The 21,685-nt window shown below is 33.3% G+C and overlaps 1 protein-coding gene across 6 annotated transcripts in view; it reads left to right on the top strand.

The window, feature by feature from the left end:
• The window catches only part of Jmjd1c (jumonji domain containing 1C), a 287,493-nt gene that overhangs the window by 253,917 nt on the left and 11,891 nt on the right, over nt 1-21,685 (top strand). For 5 of the 6 annotated variants that reach the window (XM_076834248.1, XM_076834244.1, XM_076834246.1 and 2 more), the window contains 14 exons: nt 804-976; nt 1,222-3,428; nt 7,155-7,356; nt 9,242-9,456; nt 10,575-10,727; nt 11,236-11,325; nt 11,850-11,977; nt 12,167-12,380; nt 12,862-13,076; nt 13,814-14,092; nt 15,591-15,759; nt 16,678-16,768; nt 17,236-17,366; nt 17,757-17,879. In XM_076834248.1, coding sequence (XP_076690363.1) covers nt 804-976; nt 1,222-3,428; nt 7,155-7,356; nt 9,242-9,456; nt 10,575-10,727; nt 11,236-11,325; nt 11,850-11,977; nt 12,167-12,380; nt 12,862-13,076; nt 13,814-14,092; nt 15,591-15,759; nt 16,678-16,768; nt 17,236-17,366; nt 17,757-17,879 — 4,390 coding nt within the window. The remainder of the gene's footprint in view (nt 1-803; nt 977-1,221; nt 3,429-7,154; nt 7,357-9,241; nt 9,457-10,574; nt 10,728-11,235; nt 11,326-11,849; nt 11,978-12,166; nt 12,381-12,861; nt 13,077-13,813; nt 14,093-15,590; nt 15,760-16,677; nt 16,769-17,235; nt 17,367-17,756; nt 17,880-21,685) is intronic. The other variant, XM_076834245.1, reaches the window with a different exon arrangement.

Here is a 21,685-nt window from a genome sequence, read left to right as displayed (position 1 = left end):
CACTGAACTACAGCCCCAGCCCCACATCTCCAAGTTTAATGGCCCAACAATGTTTATAGTTTATGGTGCAACTGAGTATACATTTAAGCCTTGAAAATACAGTTATCTGCCAATTGTAAGTAAATTGTTGTATTGAAAAAGTTAGCTTTTTTTGATGCCAAAAGATGGCAAATGAATTTGGTTATAATTTCTGTTTCTGGTGAAATATAAGAAAAACATTCTGTTTTTGTTAATACCACCATAATCTTTGCTCGTATTTTGTTTTGTGCGGTACTGGGGATTGAACCAGCTCAAAGGCATTTTGCCACTAAGTTACATTCCTACACACCTCCGCCTACTTTTTCAATCTTTTTTCTTTCTTTCCTTCTTTTTTTTTTTGCAACAGGATCTTGCTAAATTGCTAAAACTGACCTCCAACTTGTGATCCTCCTGTCTTATCCTTCTAAATCTCTGTGATTATAGGCATGTGCCATTGTGCTTAGCTATAGTATATAGTCTTTTGATATTAAAGTCTTAGGAAATCAAGTAAATTAAGTTGAAAGCACTGATTCCCAGAGCTACTTTTAGTAAAATTAAAGTAAATTTATGGAAATTGATAATTTAATACTGATGAGTTGACTGCATACTATGGGAAAATTAATCTAATTATGCTGGTTATATGCTTGAATATTTCTCATCCAATTAATTTAGAATAAAATCACAGTTTTTATAAATGTAATCCTGTTAAACTTCTGTGACACTAATTTTAACTTTTTCTAGTAACTGAAGTCCAATTTTTTGTTTTGGGTTTTTTTTTTAAATAGAATTCTCCCAGTCCTTGGTTACATCAACACACCCCTGTGACCTCAGCAGATGGTATTGGATTACTCAGTCACATTCCTGTCAGACCTTCCAGTGCAGAACCTCATCGACCTCTTAAAATTACCACACATTCCAGTCCGCCATTGACAAAACCTGTAGTAGATCACCATAAAGAGTAAGTTAACTAATGCTTAAATTTAAAACTTGTTTTTCTTAATTCACTTCTCAGTTAATTTTAAGTTAATAAATGTTTACAACTAGACTTTGAAGAAGTATTCTGTATTGATACATTTTGTAATTGATATTAGAGTACTTAAAAAGGTGTGCTTTACTTTCATAATAGAATATATTACATAGAAACCATCTCCCCCCACCCACCAAGAAAAATTGATTACAGAAATCTTTGTGTTTTCTTTATAGAGAATTGGAGAGGAAAGCTTTTATGGAACCATTACGGTCTGTTGCATCCACATCAGTAAAAAATGACCTGGATCTAAATAGGTCACAGCCTGGGAAAGATTGTCACTTGCATAGGCATTTTGTGGATCCAGTATTAAGTCAATCGCAAAGGCCACCCCAGGAGACTGGAGAGAGATTAAACAAATATAAGGAAGAACATCGTCGAATTCTTCAAGAAAGTATTGATGTTGCTCCCTTTACAACCAAAATTAAGGGACTTGAGGGTGAGAGAGAGAATTATTCCAGAGTAACAGCATCATCATCTAGCCCTAAAAGCCATGTCATCAAACAAGATAAAGATGTAGAACGCTCAGTATCAGAGCTTTATAAAATGAAGCACCCGGTGCCTCAAAGTTTGCCCCAAAGTAACTATTTTACTACATTGTCCAATAGTGTGGTCAATGAACCTCCAAGATCATACCCATCCAAAGAGGTTTCAAATATTTACACTGAAAAACAGAGTAATTCCCTTGCAACAGCAGCTAATCCTCAAACTCTGACTTCATTTATATCATCTCTTTCAAAGCCTCCACCTTTGATTAAACACCAACCAGAAAGTGAAAGTTTAGTAGGCAAGATACCAGAACATCTTCCCCATCAGATTACATCTCACTCAGTAACAACTTTCAGAAATGACTGTAGAAGTCCTACCCATTTGACAGTTTCTTCTACAAATACACTCCGCAGTATGCCTGCTTTACATAGAGCACCAGTATTTCACCCACCAATTCATCACAGTTTAGAACGAAAGGAAAGCAGCTACAGTAGCCTTTCCCCTCCAACTTTAACTCCAGTGATGCCAGTAAATTCTGGCAGCAAAGTTCAGGAATCACAGAAGCCTCCGACTTTAATTCCTGAGCCAAAAGACTCTCAGGCAAATTTTAAGAGTTCTTCTGACCAGAGTTTGACAGAAATGTGGAGGGCTAATAATAACCTCAGCAAAGAGAAAGCAGAGTGGCATGTGGAGAAAAGTGGTGGAAAATCACAGGCTGCTGTGGCATCTGTCATTGTGCGTCCACCTTCTAGTACAAAAATTGATAGCATGCCAGCAATGCAGTTAGCTTCCAAAGATCGAGTTAGTGAAAGATCTTCAACTGGGGCAAATAAAACAGATTGCCTCAAATCAATAGAAGCTGGAGAGACTGGAAGAATCATTCTACCAAATGTGAGTTCAGACAGTGCTCACATGAAATCTGAAAAAACCTTCGAGACTGTCTCACAGGGCTTTGTTCCCACTTCAGTTATGTCTACTATAAATACAGTGTGTAATACCAAAACAGATGTATTCACATCTGCTCCTACTACCACCAGTGTTTCCAGCTGGGGTAGTTCAGAAATAACTTACTCTTTGTCAAATACCATTTTGGCCTCTACGTCCTTAGAATGTACCTCTTCAAAAAATGTTACTCAGTCAGTGGCTCAAACACAAGAATGCAAGGTCAGCACCACAGTTCCAGTTACTCTGGCCAGTAATAAAACAGGAAGTACTGTTCAGCCCAGCTCTGGCTTCTCAGGCACAACTGATTTTATTCATTTAAAAAAGCACAAGGCAGCATTGGCTGCAGCTCAGTATAAAAGTAGTAATGTTAGTGAGACTGAACTTAATGCTGTGAAAAATCAGACAGTTTCAGCCTCCCTTCCTCTGGATAGCACTGTAATCTGTAGTACAATTAACAAAGCAAACTCTGTAGGAAATGGGCAAGCATCCCAGACAAGTCAACCGAACTACCACACTAAACTGAAAAAGGCCTGGCTTACCAGACATTCAGAAGAAGATAAAAATACTAATAAAATGGAAAATTCAGGGAATTCTGTATCTGAAATTATAAAGCCATGTTCTGTCAACTTAACAGCCTCTACATCTAATGATATACAAAATAGTGTAGATAGTAAAATCATAGTGGATAAATACGTAAGAGATGATAAAGTCAATAGGAGAAAAGCCAAAAGAACTTATGAATCTGGCTCTGAAAGTGGAGATTCAGATGAAAGTGAAAGCAAGTCAGAGCAAAGGACTAAAAGGCAACCTAAGCCAACTTACAAAAAGAAGCAAAATGATTTGCAAAAAAGAAAAGGTGAAATAGAGGAAGATTTGAAACCCAATGGAGTTCTCAGCAGGAGTGCCAAAGAAAAAAGTAAATTGAAGTTGCAGAGTAGCAGTAATAGTGGTAAGTAAAGAATTTGTTTTATCTAGCTCAGGTAAAATGGACTGAATGTTCTAGCAGTATTGGTGTGGTTCTATGAAGATTAGTGAGTTGAAAGGCATTCTTTTGTCTTTATTTGCAGGTGTAGATACACACACACCATGTATATGTATTCACTGATATCATTTCTACATTTTACAAGTACCCTATAAGAGGAAATAAGAGATATATTCCTTATTTTAGGGAGACTTGAAGAAATACATTTATTTTCCCTAGCACTCATAGTAGATAATATTTGTAACCCACTTTGTAATTTAGGAGTAAGTCATAATCTTAACTATTTCTAAGAACTGTTAAAATGCAGTTATGGTAATCTTAATAAAAATTGACTCTAATGGTCATGAAGATATTTAACTATTACAATATTTAGTTGGAAAATTCTAGTTACTGTAATGCACATTACCAGAGAAAAATTTAAAAAGTAGAGTGAATATGACGTATCTTCAAGTGTCAAAATTGTAAGCTTATTGGAATTACCATCCATTTAATGATGCTGTTCAAATAGTTGTTCAAGATAGAGGTACAAGATAGAGGGAGAATCTTGTGGTTTCATTTACATATTCAAGAACTTCCATAATAAGTAGAAAGCTGCAAAATTAGAATATTTCCTTTATGGGTATAGCTGGACAAAAATAAATGATTCTAGTAATATTCAGTATAAAATGTTTCTATATGTCTTTACTCTAGAAGTATTTCTCAGTTTACTTATTTCTTTGTAGGTGTGTTGCACTATGCAGAAAGCACTTAATAGTTTGATTATATTCATGTGTTCATCCACATACAATATATGAAATATCTGTGACATTGTGGACTCTCAAGAAATACTTTCACAAGCACTTGGATGCTTGAAGGCTCTTATTTGTGCCTTTTCACAGAATGAGGTTTTCCCACATGGCTGTGTGGAAACCAGAGGCAAAGTGAAGGAGAGAAAAACAGGAGGATGGAATCATAGAAAAGGACAGTCAGAAAGTGAAAGAACGAAGGACAAGCTCAACTAGAGACAGAGAGACTGGCAGACTGAAATGCAAGTATAGTCAGAAGACAGAGAGGGAGATTGACAACGAAGGATACCTGCCATTTATTTGAATTTGGGTTATATACAGTGTCACTTTTTCTTTCCCCTATGTTGTTCTTACTGCCCCTGTTGAATTCACAGTAGGCTTAGTGTGGTTAATAACTGTCTCTCTTCTATTTCACACAACATTTCCTTTGGTTTTGCTTATTCGTATACTTGAGTTAAATTTACAGAAAAAAAGTTAGGAACCCTCCAGCTTTTAACACTTAGAAAACCCTTATGGGGTTAAATTTATAAAATTAACTCTAAATGAAGTGCATATTCTCTATTTATCTTGAGACTGAATGTACATGTTTTCAAGTTAGAGTCCTAAGGCATTAGTACCTTTTTTTTTCTCTAGATTGTAATGCTTAGTCAAATCTCTCATACATGGTAACTAGCATTTAATTTCAGTAAAATTGAATTTTGTATTTAAAATTAGAAATTAGTTGCCTTTTCATAACTAATTCTTACATAATTTTAGTTTATCCAGTATATCTATTTGTGTGTTTGCTTATGAGGAACTGAAGTTCAAAAGGTTCTTACTACACAAAGTAAGCACTGATTTAGGTTTTTGTTGTTGTGACTAAGTATGTTAATCTTAAACTATTAGGTTTTAGATTTTGCCAATAAGTTAGATATGTAGAATTAAAGGAAAAACTTATTTATTGTATAAATATTATTATAGTTAAATTCATAAACGTTATTAGCAACAGTTAGCTATGGCCTGGTCTAAGAGCAAAAGTTATATCAAAAGCTCTTCATATGAATGTCTTTGTAATTAATTCATTCTTTAAAAAGAAAAAACTCAAAAGTGCCTATTCTGTGTCATAATTGAGATTTGCTTTGAAATGTCTGGTTCTTTACTGCTTAAACTGTTCACAGTGGTATGGGGATCCACACTCTGAACTGTTCTGTTACCTGAAATTAAAAGTATATTGGTTAAAGTTATTTCCTAATCAAAAATAGAAATAGATTGCATTTAAATTAGTGTAATTAAAAAGTAAATAAACTATTGGAAGAAAGTGTACCAAATAAAAATTTATTAGCAGTGTGACATTTCTATTGTTCATTCTGACTTCTAAAAGCTCTTTTTTATATAGTCCATGGTGGGGGGGAATCTGTTGTATACATAGTGGAGGAAATAGTAAACTCTTTACAATACCCATTTGGAAACATATTTATGCCATAAGTGGTGTGTATGGGTGTGTGTGTGTCTCTAGTGGGTTAAGCCAAATGGCTCCTTGCCTTAAGGTAGAGACAGAAGAGGGGAAAACGTAATTGCAAACAACCAAGCAGCAATCCTGGAAGTACTGAATACAAATGGACCCAGTTTTAAATGAGCCATCCTATCATTTAAATACAGTGCTTCTGTACAAGATGGGTGAGTTTTCTGTAGTTCTACTGGAAATAGTAGGAGCTCTGGACAAGAGTTCTACAAGTTTCTGCAAGAAGTATCTAGTTTCAAGAGACTCATTGTGTCTCTAATAGGTGTGAATACAAAACACAAGATTAGGAAATAGAATATATTCTGTTAATACGAAAGAAATAACAAACTATGTAAATCTAATGTCATAGGTACATAATATCACAGGATAAGTATACTTAAATGTTTGAGTTGCCAGATATTGCTTTTCCCAATATAATTTGCTCTTAAACGAATATGTTTTTAAGATTTTAATAGACATGGCTGTGGTTGTGGGTCAGTGTAGAGCACTTGCCTAACACATGTGAGGCACTGGGTTCGAGCCTCAGCACCACATAAAAAATTATAAGTAAAATAAAGTTATTTTAAAAATTTAATAGACAATTGTAACTTAATTGTTTGGGTTTCTCGTGGTGTGAAAATTCTACCTACTCTCTAGAATTACTTCAGTCATGTTCTACTTGTTAAGCGTAAGTTAACAAAAGTGACAAGAGCAATGATGTTGACTATGGTAAATAAATTAATTCTTTTTCCTACAAGTAATAGACTGTATAATACATTTAGGTCTTTTCTTTTATGTTTCTTTGGTGCCTTTTCTTTTCTCTTTCAAGAGATAGGGTCTCACTGTGTTGTCCAGGCTACCCTAACCTCTTTGGCCCAAGTAACCCTCCTTCCTTAACCTCCAACACATAGTTAGCACTGTAGGATCAACCCAAGGTATCAAAAAGCTGATATGATGCATTTTATTTTTTACCTCCATCAATTAATATGTGTAATTTTTTTCTTAAACACCCTTTTATTTTTATAAAAGGTACTGCTGCCATTAATATGGAGTGCATTGCAATAAAGGAAAAATAATTTCTGTATAGAAGAATTTTATTTTAGATAGAGGTACATAGAATATGAGTAATTCTCTTGTTTGCTGTGAATGTTGCATATGAATTGTTAAGAATGCATAAAATGTTCAGTCAATTCACTCAGCTCTGCATTTCCAGCATAACAAAGGGTTCATTAGGTTAGTAGAATCTGTTAACAAGTAAACAAATGCTGCTGTGGGCTTTTCAGTCATTAATTATACTTGGAAATCTAAGTCCTGGCTTTTTGTCTCTAGTGTTAATATATCATTGTTGTATATTTGTCTTGAACTTCATCTGAGGAATGCACCTTTCTATAAAACAATCTTGTTAATCATTTTCTACTGATTTTACAGCTGGCATTCCTCGGTCAGTATTAAAAGATTGGCGAAAAGTCAAGAAGCTGAAGCAAACCGGGGAATCCTTTTTACAGGATGACTCCTGCTGTGAAATAGGGCCTAATTTACAAAAGTGCCGAGAATGTAGACTTATTCGCAGTAAAAAAGGAGAAGAACCAACTCACTCACCAGTATTTTGTAGATTTTACTACTTTAGACGGTAAGTAAAAATATGAAATTGGGAAAATATTTAGTGGGTATTGGAAATTATTCTATTATTCTAAGGGACCCTTTGAATATGTTTCTAATATATTATAAAAAATTAATCTTTTTTGTGCTAAATTTTGACAGTAGTTTACTAACTTAAATATATATTCATAGTGTTACTTTGTTCTGTGACTTCTGTTTTCTGAGAGATTTATTCTTAATGAGAATACTTTGGCCAAAACAATGTAGTATTTATATCTATACTTTAACCAATAAACATAAACAGTTGATTAATCTAGGTAAAAAATCTAGGCAGTTAAACTCAACTCACTGTGTTATATCAGAATAGCATACTTAATATTAAACATAGAGTAAACATTTGTAGCTGTAAAAATTAGTTTATAAAATAATGAGAGTTTGTTAATACCATGTCATTTTACAGATTTTGTAATATAATAACTACATAAAATTTTATTAACCTATATACTAATTTAATATTACTAAGTACTTTAAAATTGAAACCTTATGAATATACTTGTAAAAGTTGAACTATAGAGTAGCTAGGTTACCCACCTAATAGAGACTCGTTAATGTCTTACATTCTTAGAATCGAGTCATTCCAGTTTTAATAACATCTCTGTCCCTTAGTTCCTGTGTGGCTTTATTAATTTCAGTAGGACTAAAACTAAGCCTATCTTATTTGAAAATGTGACTGAAAGCAGTACCTACTTTTCAGTGGCTCAGTGAAGGTTAAATGAGATAGAGTACTGTGCAGAGTTCTTGATGTGGACCATGCACACATGAAATGTTCTATTGCAAACCATGGTTGTTATTCTGCTTTCTTGTAAGAAGTTAGATATAATCTACTGTGATAAATGTACTATGCTGGTGGCCCAGGAGAGAACCTAAAACTATGCATTGGTAGGCGCAAACCATCTTCTATTTCTTCTTTATTTCATAGTCTTTGTAACCAACAATCCTCAAGAGGGATTTGTTGCAGAATGTAGTACCATGGAAGTACAAAAAAAAAAGCATAGATGGAATTAGAAGGAAAGTAGGTTTCAGGTAAAAGAATATTCAGAAACAGTTTGAAGAATTGTTTAAGTGAAGATAATTACTTAATGTTGAAATAAGATGAGCATGATGAAGGGAAAATTTTGGTTTAAAAGGGAAAGTGTAAGAGAAGTAAGAATTTAAAAAGACCATTTTTTATGTTGTCATTTTGAAAAATACAGGATGACTTACAATGAATTTCAAATATCCTCTTAGAGAATACATAGACTAAATACTCAAAAGTTGGGAAAAACTGCCAGCCAATAAAAGAATGGCAATTTTGTCTTTCATTTACTCTGAAGTTCTCTTCAAATAGTTACTTATGTCAGAAGCTAAGAGCAATTAGATCCATTAATTGGGTTAATTAATTGTCATTTTAATGGAAGTATATGTATATTTGGAATTTTTTGTTATCCTCCCAATAAAAATCCTAAGGTAATGTAGGTCATTTTTAACATTAGCAATTAGCAATTCCTGATTGAGGTTAGATGTAAAATAACAGCATTGCTCCAAGTAACACTGGTCCTACATTTTTACTCCTGTTACTCATCAAACACTTCAGTGTAGTTTCTAATAGTTTTCATTTGATTGAAGTTAAGTATAAATGGTGGGAATAATCTTATTTTTTGAAATAACCAAAAATTGGTGCTGTTTACCATTGCCGTTTGTATAATACCTGTGAGATTTATTTAAATTAATTAAAGCATTATGAAGAAATACCCTATTTTTCTGTTTTTAAATTAGAAATATAATTTATGTGTTTATAATATAATATGAACCTAAAAATTAATTATAATCCTAACCTTGTACTTGGTATCTAATGCTTTTGTGTTTCATTGTTTCAGATTGTCATTTAGTAAAAATGGAGTGGTTAGAATAGATGGTTTCTCTTCTCCTGACCAATATGATGATGAAGCTATGAGTTTATGGACACATGAAAATTATGAAGATGATGAATTAGACATAGAAACTTCTAAATATATCTTGGAAATAATAGGTGATAAGTTCTGTCAATTAGTAACATCTGAAAAAACAGCTTTGTCTTGGGTGAAAAAGGATGGTAAGGAAGTTAAATATAACCTACACTATACAAATTTCATTTTAATAATATATTTTTGAATTATGTTTAATCTGTGTAAGAAGTCCTTCATTTTATCTTATTGATTTTTAATTATAATGGCATCTTTCATGTACTTAAGGTTACAGTTTTCTTTTTTGTTGTTGTTGTTGTTATTGTTGTTTTGTACCAGGAATTGAACCCAGGGGCACTTAACCACTGAGCAACATCTCCAGCTCTTTTTTTTTTTTAATTTGAAACAGGGTCTCAATAAGTTGCTGAGACTGGCTCTGAGCTTGCAATTCTCCTGCCTTAGCCTCCTGAGCTGTGGGATTAAAGGCATGTGCCACCACACTCAGATTACAGATATTTTCTTTTGAAATTGAATCAATTAACCAGTTATGAAATCATAATAACATTTTCTTATTTCTGCCATTATATCATAAATTAATGTTATAAAATTACTTTGGATACAAAATTTATGAAATTTTGTATTTTGTTATATAAGAATGTAATTCATCCCAGAGATTTATATTTGAATCTCAACTTTATTCTTGTTTAACTTGTGACCTATGGCAAATACCTCTAAATATCAGTCTGTAAAATGGAAAAGATAATTACCTCATGGATTTATTTACAAAGTAGTACCCTAATTATGTTTACTTAGACATAAAGTTTAAGTGCTTTAAATGTTAGCTTCTTTTCTTTTTTCCATAAAATCGGTGGTTTGTCTCCTGGGGACATATGACAATAACTGGGGACATTATTAGTTGCATAACTAAAGGAGGAAGTAAGGAAATGCTGCTGGTAGCTAATAGGGAAGGCCACAAATTCTATTAAACATCCTTGCACAGGATAACCCCCCACAAGAAGAATTATTCAGGCTAAAAGGTCAACCCTTCATTGTAGATAAGCCATTTTTAGTTGCATTTACTTTTTTTTTTTTTTTTTCAGTTTTCTGAGGACAAATGCTAATTAATAATCTAAGGAGATCTACAACTAGTCTTTAATTAATGTAGCCCTAAAAATTCTCAGTTTTACTTTATGTTTCTATTTTTGCTATATTTAATCCAAAGATGCATTGAAAAGAGCATGTATACCTTAAAATTTCTGTATTTCAGCCAAAATTGCCTGGAAAAGAGCAGTACGAGGAGTTCGTGAGATGTGTGATGCATGTGAAGCGACCCTGTTTAACATTCATTGGGTCTGCCAAAAATGTGGGTTTGTGGTCTGTTTGGATTGTTACAAGGCAAAGGAGAGAAAAAGTTCTAGAGGTTGGTTCATAATAATATAAATTTAAATTTTTTGTGTTATTTTCTTTGGGATCCTTTATCTGGAAAATTAGATGTGTGTTTTTCCTGTCTTTATTATGCATATATTATACTAATGTGCAACATATTCACAAAAAAGAAATTTTTGTGAAGTATGTTTTTAATAGGAGGAATAACCACAGTTTATTAATGGCTGAGTTTTCTAGCATTAAGTTTCCTCTACATCTTTTAGCCTGATCCGATAGTTCCTAATCGTAGGCCAAACTTAGATTAAATCTTGTTGCTTTCAGATTCCAATGTATAGAAGTCAGAAATCCTAGAATCTGTTAATTAAAATCATTCATATAAGGGACAGTTGAATACTTATTAGCATGAATATTCCGAAAAGGACTTTATCTGTTTTTCAAGTATCAAGCATTTTGAAGCTTGTCATTGAAGTTTCATGTACAACTATCAAATTTATATTTGTAAAATCATGAGTAATATATAACCAAAATATGTCATCTTACAGATAAAGAATTATATGCTTGGATGAAGTGTGTGAAAGGACAACCTCATGATCACAAACATTTAATGCCAACTCAAATTATACCTGGTTCTGGTAAGTGTAAATGTATATTATTTACCTAGTATAATAGCTATTGATTGTTCTACATTAAAAGAACACTAAAAGAAATATCTAGGAGTATAATAGAATGAAGAGGTAAGATTTAACTAATCTTGAATTATCTTACCCAAAGTTAGGAAATCCTTTAGGATTATCTTTCCTTAGGAAGATAAGCCCAGCTCCAGTGATGAAATCCATAGCATAACCATTTTAGAAGAGGAAAATAGAATATAATGAAAAAGCCTTTGGATTCGTAGTGAAAGCTTTCTAAGATTTTTGAACATACTGCATTTTTTAAAATACAGGTAAGTGAGAAAATAATAGAGAATATAAACTTGGGTAAATAATTAATTCTATGATACTTGGAAGGGATGGCAAGGAGAAAAGAAATGGAAGAGAATTAAAAGATCACAAGAAAACCTCCATTGTTTCTAAATTATTAAATATAGTAAGAAAAGAAATGTATAGTCTTAACAACTAGTAGTAATTTTTTTATTAACTACCATTTTATTTTGTAGTGTTGACAGATCTTCTAGATGCCATGCACATTCTTAGGGAAAAATATGGTATTAAATCCCATTGTCACTGTATTAACAAACAGAATTTACAAGTTGGAAGTTTTCCTACCATGAATGGTGTATCTCAAGTGAGTAAAAATCGCTATTCATATAAAATGCATGGTTAAATAAAATAACTTTATTTGAAATTCAGTGTAGGACTTACTTTGTGGATTATGTTTTCTGTGTTACTATGTAAATTTCTTCTGACTGCTGCTTTTTAACTCTCAATAAATGAAGAAATGGTGTTTAAAAATTTAATTGTTCTACCCTTGTAGGTTTTACAGAATGTTCTTAATCACAGTAATAAAATTTCTCTGTGCATGCCTGAGTCTCAGCAGCAGAATACCCCTGAGAAGTCTGAGAGTAATGGCAACCGCAGTCCAGGGAGTGATGTAAGCACAGATAGCAAGTTAACTCCTCCAGAATCCCAGTCACCACTGCACTGGTTAGCAGATCTTGCAGAGCAAAAAGCCAGAGAGGAAAAAAAAGGTAAACATAACCAATTATCTAAGTACACATTAGAGGATTATACTGTTAAAAGAATTTACTTTGGTCTTTTGCTTAAATTTTGACAAGTTCAGTAAAATATTCGTCTTATTCAGAGTCTTCCCTTCCTAAGATTGCATCAAAATTAGTTATAGAATCACATATGGATTAGCTTATCAATAAAACTACTAGAGTACTAGATTTCTAACTTACCTTATATTTTTCACTTGTTTTAGCTGTAAGATTTTTCATTTGTTACAGGTACAAACTCAGCTGTGTGTTTAAGATACTGAGGTGAGCCTTTTCATATTCAAATGGCTTAACTACACGCTTAAAAGATCTAACTCATTCTCTAGTTTGTATTCAAGGGAATAAAACTCTACTACTACAAGTTTTGCCTCCCGCTACAAAATGCAGGTTGACAGATTTATCTGTACTTTAGTATCAAGCTTTTGTTAAAATTTTATGAAATGTTTCATTTCAGAAAACAAAGATTTTTCCCTTGAAAAGCAAATTAAAGAAGAGAGAGAACAAGATGATTCTGATTCTCCAAATGGCAGAACATCCCCTCCTATGTCCCAGAATAATGAACAGGGCTCAACCTTACGGGATTTACTGACTACAACAGCTGGCAAACTACGTGTGGGCTCCACAGATGCTGGCATTGCCTTTGCACCAGTGTATTCAACAGGAGCTCCAGTGAGTGTGATGACAGATTTTATAGGGGAATGGAATGTATGGTATTAGGGTTTAGCCTAAAGTTAGAGAAGTGCTTCAGATGATTTTGGAATCTTGGTGTCTGGCTATGAACTACCCAATAAAATGCAAATGAAATCTTATTCAAAATGGTGAGGCATGTTCATTTGCATCCTATCTTCAAAGCTGTATTTTCCATCTTTTCCTAAGTGAAAGGTTGAAGGAGAGGGTTATTTGAGAACAGGAAAACCATTAGATAATCCCTTCAGAATATGAAAACTACGTGGGGAGGGGGGATTTAGAAGTGAATGGTTTATGTTACTTAAAATACTTAGAAATCAAATTTTGATCTAAGTATTCATCAGGGACAGAAGGAAAATATAGTAATTACTTAAATAGATAAATGTTTTAGTGGCTTTTAAAAGTATATGGAGCATTCTACCCACCTTACTCTGTCTCGGGCTTAAAGTGATATAAAAGGAGGGCTGTGCTTTTAAGTTTTGAAGGCCTGGGTAGTTTCTCAATCAAACTTCTGGCCCCCATCTGTCAGGAAAAGTACATGGACTAAGAATACATATCCCACTGATACAACTGTATATTCTTGAATGCAGGAATGCTATTTGTGTTGATTCCTACCCCAGTATCAGTAAAGTCAGTTTAAAATACAGTATGTGGGAGGAAAATTACATATTTTCTCTCAATGAAAATTTTTTTCAGTAGTTTATTCTTTTCCTAAATAGAGTGGCAAAACTGGACGGACTATGCCTAACATTCTGGATGACATAATTGCTTCCGTTGTTGAAAACAAAATTCCACCAAATAAAACCTCCAAGATAAACATAAAACCAGACCTTAAGGAAGAGCCTAAAGAAAGAGGAAAGTCTGTCGTGAATGAAAATAATAAGTTGTACAGTGATATACCACATTCTTGGATCTGTGAAAAGCATATTTTGTGGCTTAAGGATTACAAGAATGGTAATAATTGGAAACTTTTCAAAGAGTGTTGGAAACGGGGACAGGTGAGTATTTTTGGATGATGGAGTATACTTTTCATTCATGGACCTGAAGTTGATTAAGCAGACAAAATGTTTCCCTCCTTAGGTACAGAAATAGAGGAGGGGAAAAAATGGTACTGAATGTATTTGGAAGGCAATAAGATATTAAAAACACCAACAGGATTACAAGAACGATTATTTCTTAACTCCAATTTTTTTTTTTTTGGCCAGATTTACATGAATTAACAGAAAACCTCTGGTTATTTGATATATATTTTGTTGTTGTTGTTAACTGGGAATTTAACCCAGGGGCACTTAACCACTTAGCAACATTCCCAGACCTTTTTAAATTTTTTTTTTTTTTTTTGGACACAGTTCTCACTAAGTTGTTTAGGGCCTCAATGAGTTGCTGAGGCTGTCCTCAAATTTGCCATCCTCCTGTCTTTGCAGAGTTACTAGGATTAAGTCTTATTCCAGTGCACACAGCATTGTTTATGTGTATGTGTGTGTGTGTGGATCTATAAGTGAACATACATTTAATAAACCCTTGTATTTACAAAATTCGGTCCTTTTTTAGATTTGCATTTTTATCCAGTTAGCACATTCATGTATATTATTACAATGTTACTATTAGAAACATTTTTCTTGAACAAATGAAAAATTACCCATGGAATATTTGTTTATAAATTATTTCATCAAATTTTTTTTCCCAGCATAAGGTGTTGCACATACTAAACATACACTGTTTTGCTTGTTTTATTCACCCCACTGAGCCACATTCCCAGCCCTGTTTTATATTTTATTTGGAAATAGGGTTTCACTGAGTTGCTTAGCACCTCCCTTTTGCGAAGTCTGGCTTTGAACTTTCGATCCTCCTGCCTCAGCCTCCAGCCACTGGCATTATAGGAGTGCACCTCCTCCTCCTTATTCATAAGCATAACACTCTGTTAACACTGAGGTACAGGGTTTTTCCAGTCCTGAATGAATCTCTTCAGCTTAAAGTTGATGTTATGCTGAGGTGTTTAATGTTTTAATTTATCATTGTCCTTGTAGAGGTAAAAGAAATGTCTTTTAAGTGATATAAATGTTTTAATATCAAGGACTGTATACATTTTTATTTAAAAATCATGTATATATATATATTGCATGCTTGTAAGCAAGTAGTTTATATTCTGTCTTTGAATATTAGTGCATAAATGAAGCAGCCCCAAAACCTACATTTCTACAGCCAAAAAGTGAAATTTTTAACATTGTCTTCAGACTTCTTTCTGAAAAATTACTGCACATTTAAATTTCTGTTTCAGAAATGCCACTGTACTCTACATGGCATTCTCTGGTCATCTCTTTTCTTTCCCAGTGTATTGTAAATATCTTTTCTAGTCAAAAATTGCTTTCAGTAATGTCACCAGTCTGTCGGTAGGCCTGAATCCTAACATGTTATTCATTTGTTACATATGATTTCTATCAAATATTAAAAGGCCCATAACTTTTTTTTTTTAACTATTATTTATCTATTCATAAGCCTGCAGTGGTCTCTGGTGTGCACAAGAAAATGAACATTAGCTTATGGAAGGCGGAATCGATTAGTCTTGATTTTGGAGACCACCAAGCAGATCTCCTGAACTGCAAAGACAGCGTTATTTCAAATGCCAATGTTAAGGAATTCTGGGATGGTTTTGAAGAAATATCAAGTATGTTTGTTTTGTTTTGTTTTGGTATACTGTTTTCTTAATCATATCCCCACAAAATAATAAACTGCAAATATAACTTAACAGATTTTTTTTTTTTTTTTAAAGAGAGAGGGAGAGAGAGAGAGAATTTTAATATTTATTTTTTAGTTATCGGTGGACACAACATCTTTGTTTTGTATGTGGTGCTGAGGATCGAGCCCGAGCCAAACGCATGCCAGGCGAGCGCGCTACCGCTTGAGCCACATCCCCAGCCCCAACTTAACAGATTTTTAATTTTAAAAACTTTTATTATTGTTGTCAAACAAAAATAAGTATGTGGAAACAAACACTGGGTCTTAATCCTTATTCTAATAGTCTCTTCAACCTTAAGGAAGTCCTAATAATAAATGAGGACATTTTGGAAACCCCATAAAAATGTGGAAATTGAATTACATAATTAATTACATAATGTAAAACACTTAAAGGTATAAATGAAAGACTGTAATGTTGACAATTATAAAGAGATATTTTGTTTTACTACTGGGGATTGAACCCAGCTGCATTCAACCACTGAGCCACATTCCCCTGGCTTTTTTTTTTTTTTTTTTTTTTTTTTTCAGATAGGGACTTGCTAAGTTGCTTAGGGCCTTAGCCTCCCAAACTGCTGGGATTATAGGCATGTGCCACTGTACCCATCATAAAGAGATTTTTTAAAAATAATTTTTGAGACATTACAAATGAATAATATTGTATACTGTATCTAGGAACAAAAGTGTTAATACCACAGAAGTTCATATGTAATAAAAATAAGCATTCATTAAGCACATACTGTACAGTTAATTATTGAATCAAATCATTTTACATTTCTTTATCTCCAAATATTAGTGAAAATCAAAAAGCAGAAATTAACTTACTAGTAACTAACTGCATTCTTTATAGAACGGCAGAAATCTAAAAGTGGAGAAACGGTTGTTTTAAAATTGAAAGATTGTCCTTCAGGTGAAGACTTCAAGACTATGATGCCAGCAAGGTATATCTTGAAACTTTCATTTTTGATTGTTGGCTTTTGGAAGTTGAGCTGAAATTGTCCCCAGAGGTGAAATAAGTAACTACAAATGTAACCTTTAGGGTTTTTTTCCTTCCTCATAAAAGAAAAACTTAACTATTAGAGAAACTGAATCCCTATAGCTCCAATAAGAGGAAGTTTGTGTTACGGCAGTAAGGGAAAAAAAGTTCACATTAACAAATCGTAAGGCTTTGTTTGCTTCTTTTGGAACTTTTAATTTGTAGTATTTAGAAAGTAGAATTTAAATTTTAGTCAGTATCACTACTGTTTTATGCTTGTCCATGTTAATGCATTCATTTAAACTTTGAAGAAGATCAAGAGAAGTGTCTCTAAAGAAAAGGTTTTTTGGTATTTTTAACAACTTAAAAAATTATATATTTGAATGCATAAAAATAACAAACCTTAAAGAAGGTAGTGTTGTTATTTTTCAGATATGAAGATCTTTTAAAAAGTCTGCCTTTGCCAGAATATTGTAATCCAGAAGGAAAATTCAATTTGGCATCTCATTTGCCAGGATTTTTTGTACGTCCTGATCTAGGGCCCAGGTTATGTAGTGCCTATGGTAAGTATATATTCATATTTCTTCCAAGGTGGAATTGTGTGTGGGATTTTAACAAACTTATGTCCAAAGATTAATTAGATAATTTTCTAACGGTTTTTAGTTTCTACTCTTATCTGTTCTTTTAATATTAAATCTCCTGAAATCCTTTTTCATATTAATAGTAGGTTATAAATCAAGAGCGAGTATCTATTGAAGTACCTGCTAATTTCTTTAAAATATTTACATTTTTATTAATTTGCATTATAATAGGGCATTTTTACAGATCGTGACTTAACAGTAGTTTTGTACAGCTGGAGACTAAGGTCAAATTTAATTCTAATAGTGTTGATTGGGGAGACAGTATGATACATTATTAAAAAACAATATTTTGTCAAATTTTATTTTACACAGGTGTAGCTGCTGCTAAAGATCATGATATAGGAACAACAAATCTCCATATTGAAGTTTCTGATGTTGTAAATATCCTAGTCTATGTTGGCATAGCAAAAGGAAATGGCATTCTCTCAAAAGCAGGTAAAGAAACTAAGAGTAGTGGTATTGCAGTTGAATGCACCATATACACTAATCTCATGCAGCATGTCAGCCTCCCAATTAACAAAGGTTCCAGAAAGAATTTATTGGATATTTTGATCTTGATTAATTTTCCTATTATATAAAAGAAATTTTAATTTTAAAAGGTTCTTTTGTTTTGCTCCATTCCTCTTATTAAATAATGTGTTTATGAAAATATATTGTTCAATACATGTTTACGTTTGAGTTTAAGAATAGAAACTAGGTTTTGGGATTTTTAATTTTTAATGTTCTTAGGTTTTTGTTTGTTTATTGGCGCTAGGGATTGAACCCATGGCCTCGTGCATACTAGGCAAGCATTCTACCACTGGGCTACACCCCCAGCATCTGTCTTCTTCCTTTTTACCTTCCCAGTATCGGAGGAAGAAAGGAGCTTTTCTTCTTTAAGTAAAAGTGACATTTCTGTCTAGTATATTGGTTTTAGTTTCCATGCCCAGGATTTTTCTCTAAAACATTGGTCCATCATCACTTATTTCCTCCTTTATACATATATAATCATAGGTCTTTAACCTTTTCCTCTCTACTGGTTTCTTTAATAGGAGCATAATCTAGGGGCTGAGGGTATCACCCAGTGGTAGAGTGCTTGCTTAGCATGAGTGAGGCCTTGGGTTTAATCCCCAACTGTGCAAAAAACAAACACAAAGGAATATAGGACCATTCTCTTATTAACTGTTCTTTTTTTTTTTTTCCCCTCAAAAGTATGTCCCCTTTGAATCTATTACTCTAGCACTCTTAAACAGTTTTTGTGCTGTCGATGTCACATTTCAACCTTTTATACCTGGGTGAAATTATTGTTGAGGTTGCTTTGACTGGCATACATTTGGGTAGTAATTCAGGGATTTCTCTCTGATTTGTTCATTACTCTCTGCCCTCTGTAATAAGTCACACTATTAATTGCTATCTTTTCAAATACTTTTTGCTTTTGACACCACTTAATTTTGACACCTTATGGACAGACTTTTATTTATGTATTTATTTGTGTGTGTTTGTGTGTGTATTTAGTTGAAGATGGACACAATATCTATTTATTTTTATATGGTGCTATGATCTCAACCCAGTGCCTCAGGCATGCAAGACAAGTGATCAACCACTGAGCTGCAACCCCAATCCCATGGACAGACTTGTCTAGAGTTACAAATGTTCTCTTTTGTGCTTTTCATGCACATATGACTTGTAGCCAGCCCTTAGATCACAACATTCCGTATCCAGAACTTAAGAGTGAATTTATGACTTAGTGGCTAGGTGCTGGGGACATAGGGATTCATTATAATATTCACTCTGTTTTTGTGTACATTTGACATTTTGTTTAAAAAACAGCCTAAATTTCTTCAGAACTATAGAAATTCATTGGTTACTCTGCTTTCTTAACTGATACTGACCTCTAAGGATTTGAGAGCCATTAGGCACACATGAGTTGTCCCAGCTCTACCAGAGACATTATTACAAATAATGTAAACATTATTTGTCCTTTCTGTCCTTTCTGAGCCTATGATGCTATAGATAGATAATTACCTATTTATTGTATCATTATATTATACTTAAATCATCCCCTATATGTATTCTACAAGTTAGAAATTATACCTGCTTTTCCTACTTCTACTTCATTCATGTCCTTAATTATGGGAACTTTCTTATTCATCTTCACTTGTTTTTCAGTACTGAGGATTGAACCCAAGGCCTTGTACATTCTGTGCAAGTGCTTTACCACTGAGCTACAGCCCCAGCCTTCTTATTCATATTTGTTCCTGTGTTTTCCCTACCTCTGGTTCCTGGTAATAATAATCGGTCTTCTGACAAAACTTTAAAAATTTTAAATAATTCTCTTTGCTGTATTTATCTAAAAACTTTTGTCATTGTGTTGTAAGTGTCACATAGAAAGCAGTATTATAGTAATATTTAACAGCTGGTGTGGTGGTGCACGCCTGTAATCCCAGCACTTTGAGGAGGCTGAATCAGGAAGATCACAAGCTTGAGGGCCAGCCTCAACAACTTATCGAGACCCTGTCTCAAAAATAAAGAAAGAATGGGAATGTAGCTTAGTGATAAAATATCCTTGGATTCATTCCCCAGTACAGAAAAAAAATAATACTTAAATATCAAGAAATATTAACCTACTTGAAGCACATGCTTTTTTCCCCAACTACAAAATCTTTCTGCCTCCTCCTTGTCTTCCTAGCAAATTACTATATTCATCCTTCAGAGTATAATTTAGATTATTAGTTCACCCAAGAGGTCTAAACTTAAAAAGTAAATTTAATCTGTCATTCTCTTTTTTATGATAAATCTCTCCCCTTTCTTGAGTTTATAAAGCAATAAACTTTAAAGGAAGAAAAAGTGGAAAATAATACAAGATTTGCAACTTTTAATTTGTTAAGAAAACACATATTTAAACCATCGGCTATTTGTTTCAATTAAAGAGTTAATTTTTATGATAAACTCTCCCCCACCCCAGTACTGGGGACTTAAACCCAGGAGTGCTTAACCTCTGAGCTTCATTTTTTAGCTCTTTTTATTTTATTTTTTATTTTGAGACAATGTCTCACTAAGTTGCTGAGGCTGGCCTTAAATTAGGATCCTCCTGACTTAGCCTCTTGAGTTCCTGGGATTATAGGTGTGTGCTGCCACATCTGGCTTATGATAAACTTTTAACATTGTTCTTTATTTTCTTGTTTTATCATGAAATGGGAAAAACTTTGTCACAAATAACACTTGAGGGAGGACTGAACTAGTCTGTGAACATTCTTATTACCAAGTATGGTATTCATGTGAATTTACTAAGACCCTTCTTAACTCCATGCTAGATATTTTTTAATTCTCATCTTAACTGTGTTTGAACCATAGTAAGCAGTTAAAAATTTAAAACATGTTTGAATTAAGAAATCCTACTGAAATTTGTACAACCACTTTGAAAAGCAATGTGGAGATTCCTTAGCAAACTAGGAATGGAATGATCATATGACCCAGCTGTCCCAAAAGAACTAAAATCAGCATATTATAGTGATACAATAGCCAGATTATGGAATTAACCCAAATACCCAGAAGAGTGAAATCATGGCATTTGCTGATAAATGAGTAGAAATCATGCTAAGGGAAATAAACCAGACTCAGAAAAGCAAGAGTCAAATTTTCTGCTTCACATTTTGCTAAAGCAAAATGAGGGGAAAAGGGAGTGGGGGAGGGGATCAGATATGATAAAAATATAGGCAAGATCAGTGGAGTAGAAGTGGGAGAATGAGAGGGAGAGCCAAAGGGAGGGGAAGGGAAAGAAATGTGGAATGAATCTTAACAGAATCATATATATAGATAAATGTACTGAGAGAATTTCTATATACGTAGAAAGTACTAACCAAAGGAGTAAAAGTAAGATAAGTAGAGGAGGGAAAAAAGGGGAAGGAAAGTGGGAGAAATGGAAATTGAAATCGGATTTCTAGTATGTATGATTTTTGCTGTAAGAACCCCAAATACAGGGCTGGGGTTGTGACTCAGTGGTAGAGTGCTTGCCTAGCATGTGTGAGGCACTAGGTTCAATTCTCAGCACCGCATATAAATAAATAAGATAAAGTTTCATTGACAGCTAAAATATATATATTAAAAAAGAATCCCAAGTACTATGTATAATTTTCATGCTCTAATAAAAATAAATAAAAAATAAACGAACACATTAAAAAATCTTTGTAGTCAGGTTTAAATATTGTAAATGTTTCACCATCACAGTTTTAGTAGACATTTGTTATATTCTTTGTAATAAA

The sequence above is a fragment of the Callospermophilus lateralis genome, chromosome 15 (genome assembly GCF_048772815.1).
Source record: "Callospermophilus lateralis isolate mCalLat2 chromosome 15, mCalLat2.hap1, whole genome shotgun sequence".
In the NCBI taxonomy this organism is placed as follows: domain Eukaryota; kingdom Metazoa; phylum Chordata; class Mammalia; order Rodentia; family Sciuridae; genus Callospermophilus; species Callospermophilus lateralis.
The sequence above is the reverse complement of the archived record's forward strand: the minus strand, read 5'-3'. Positions and strand labels throughout refer to the sequence as shown.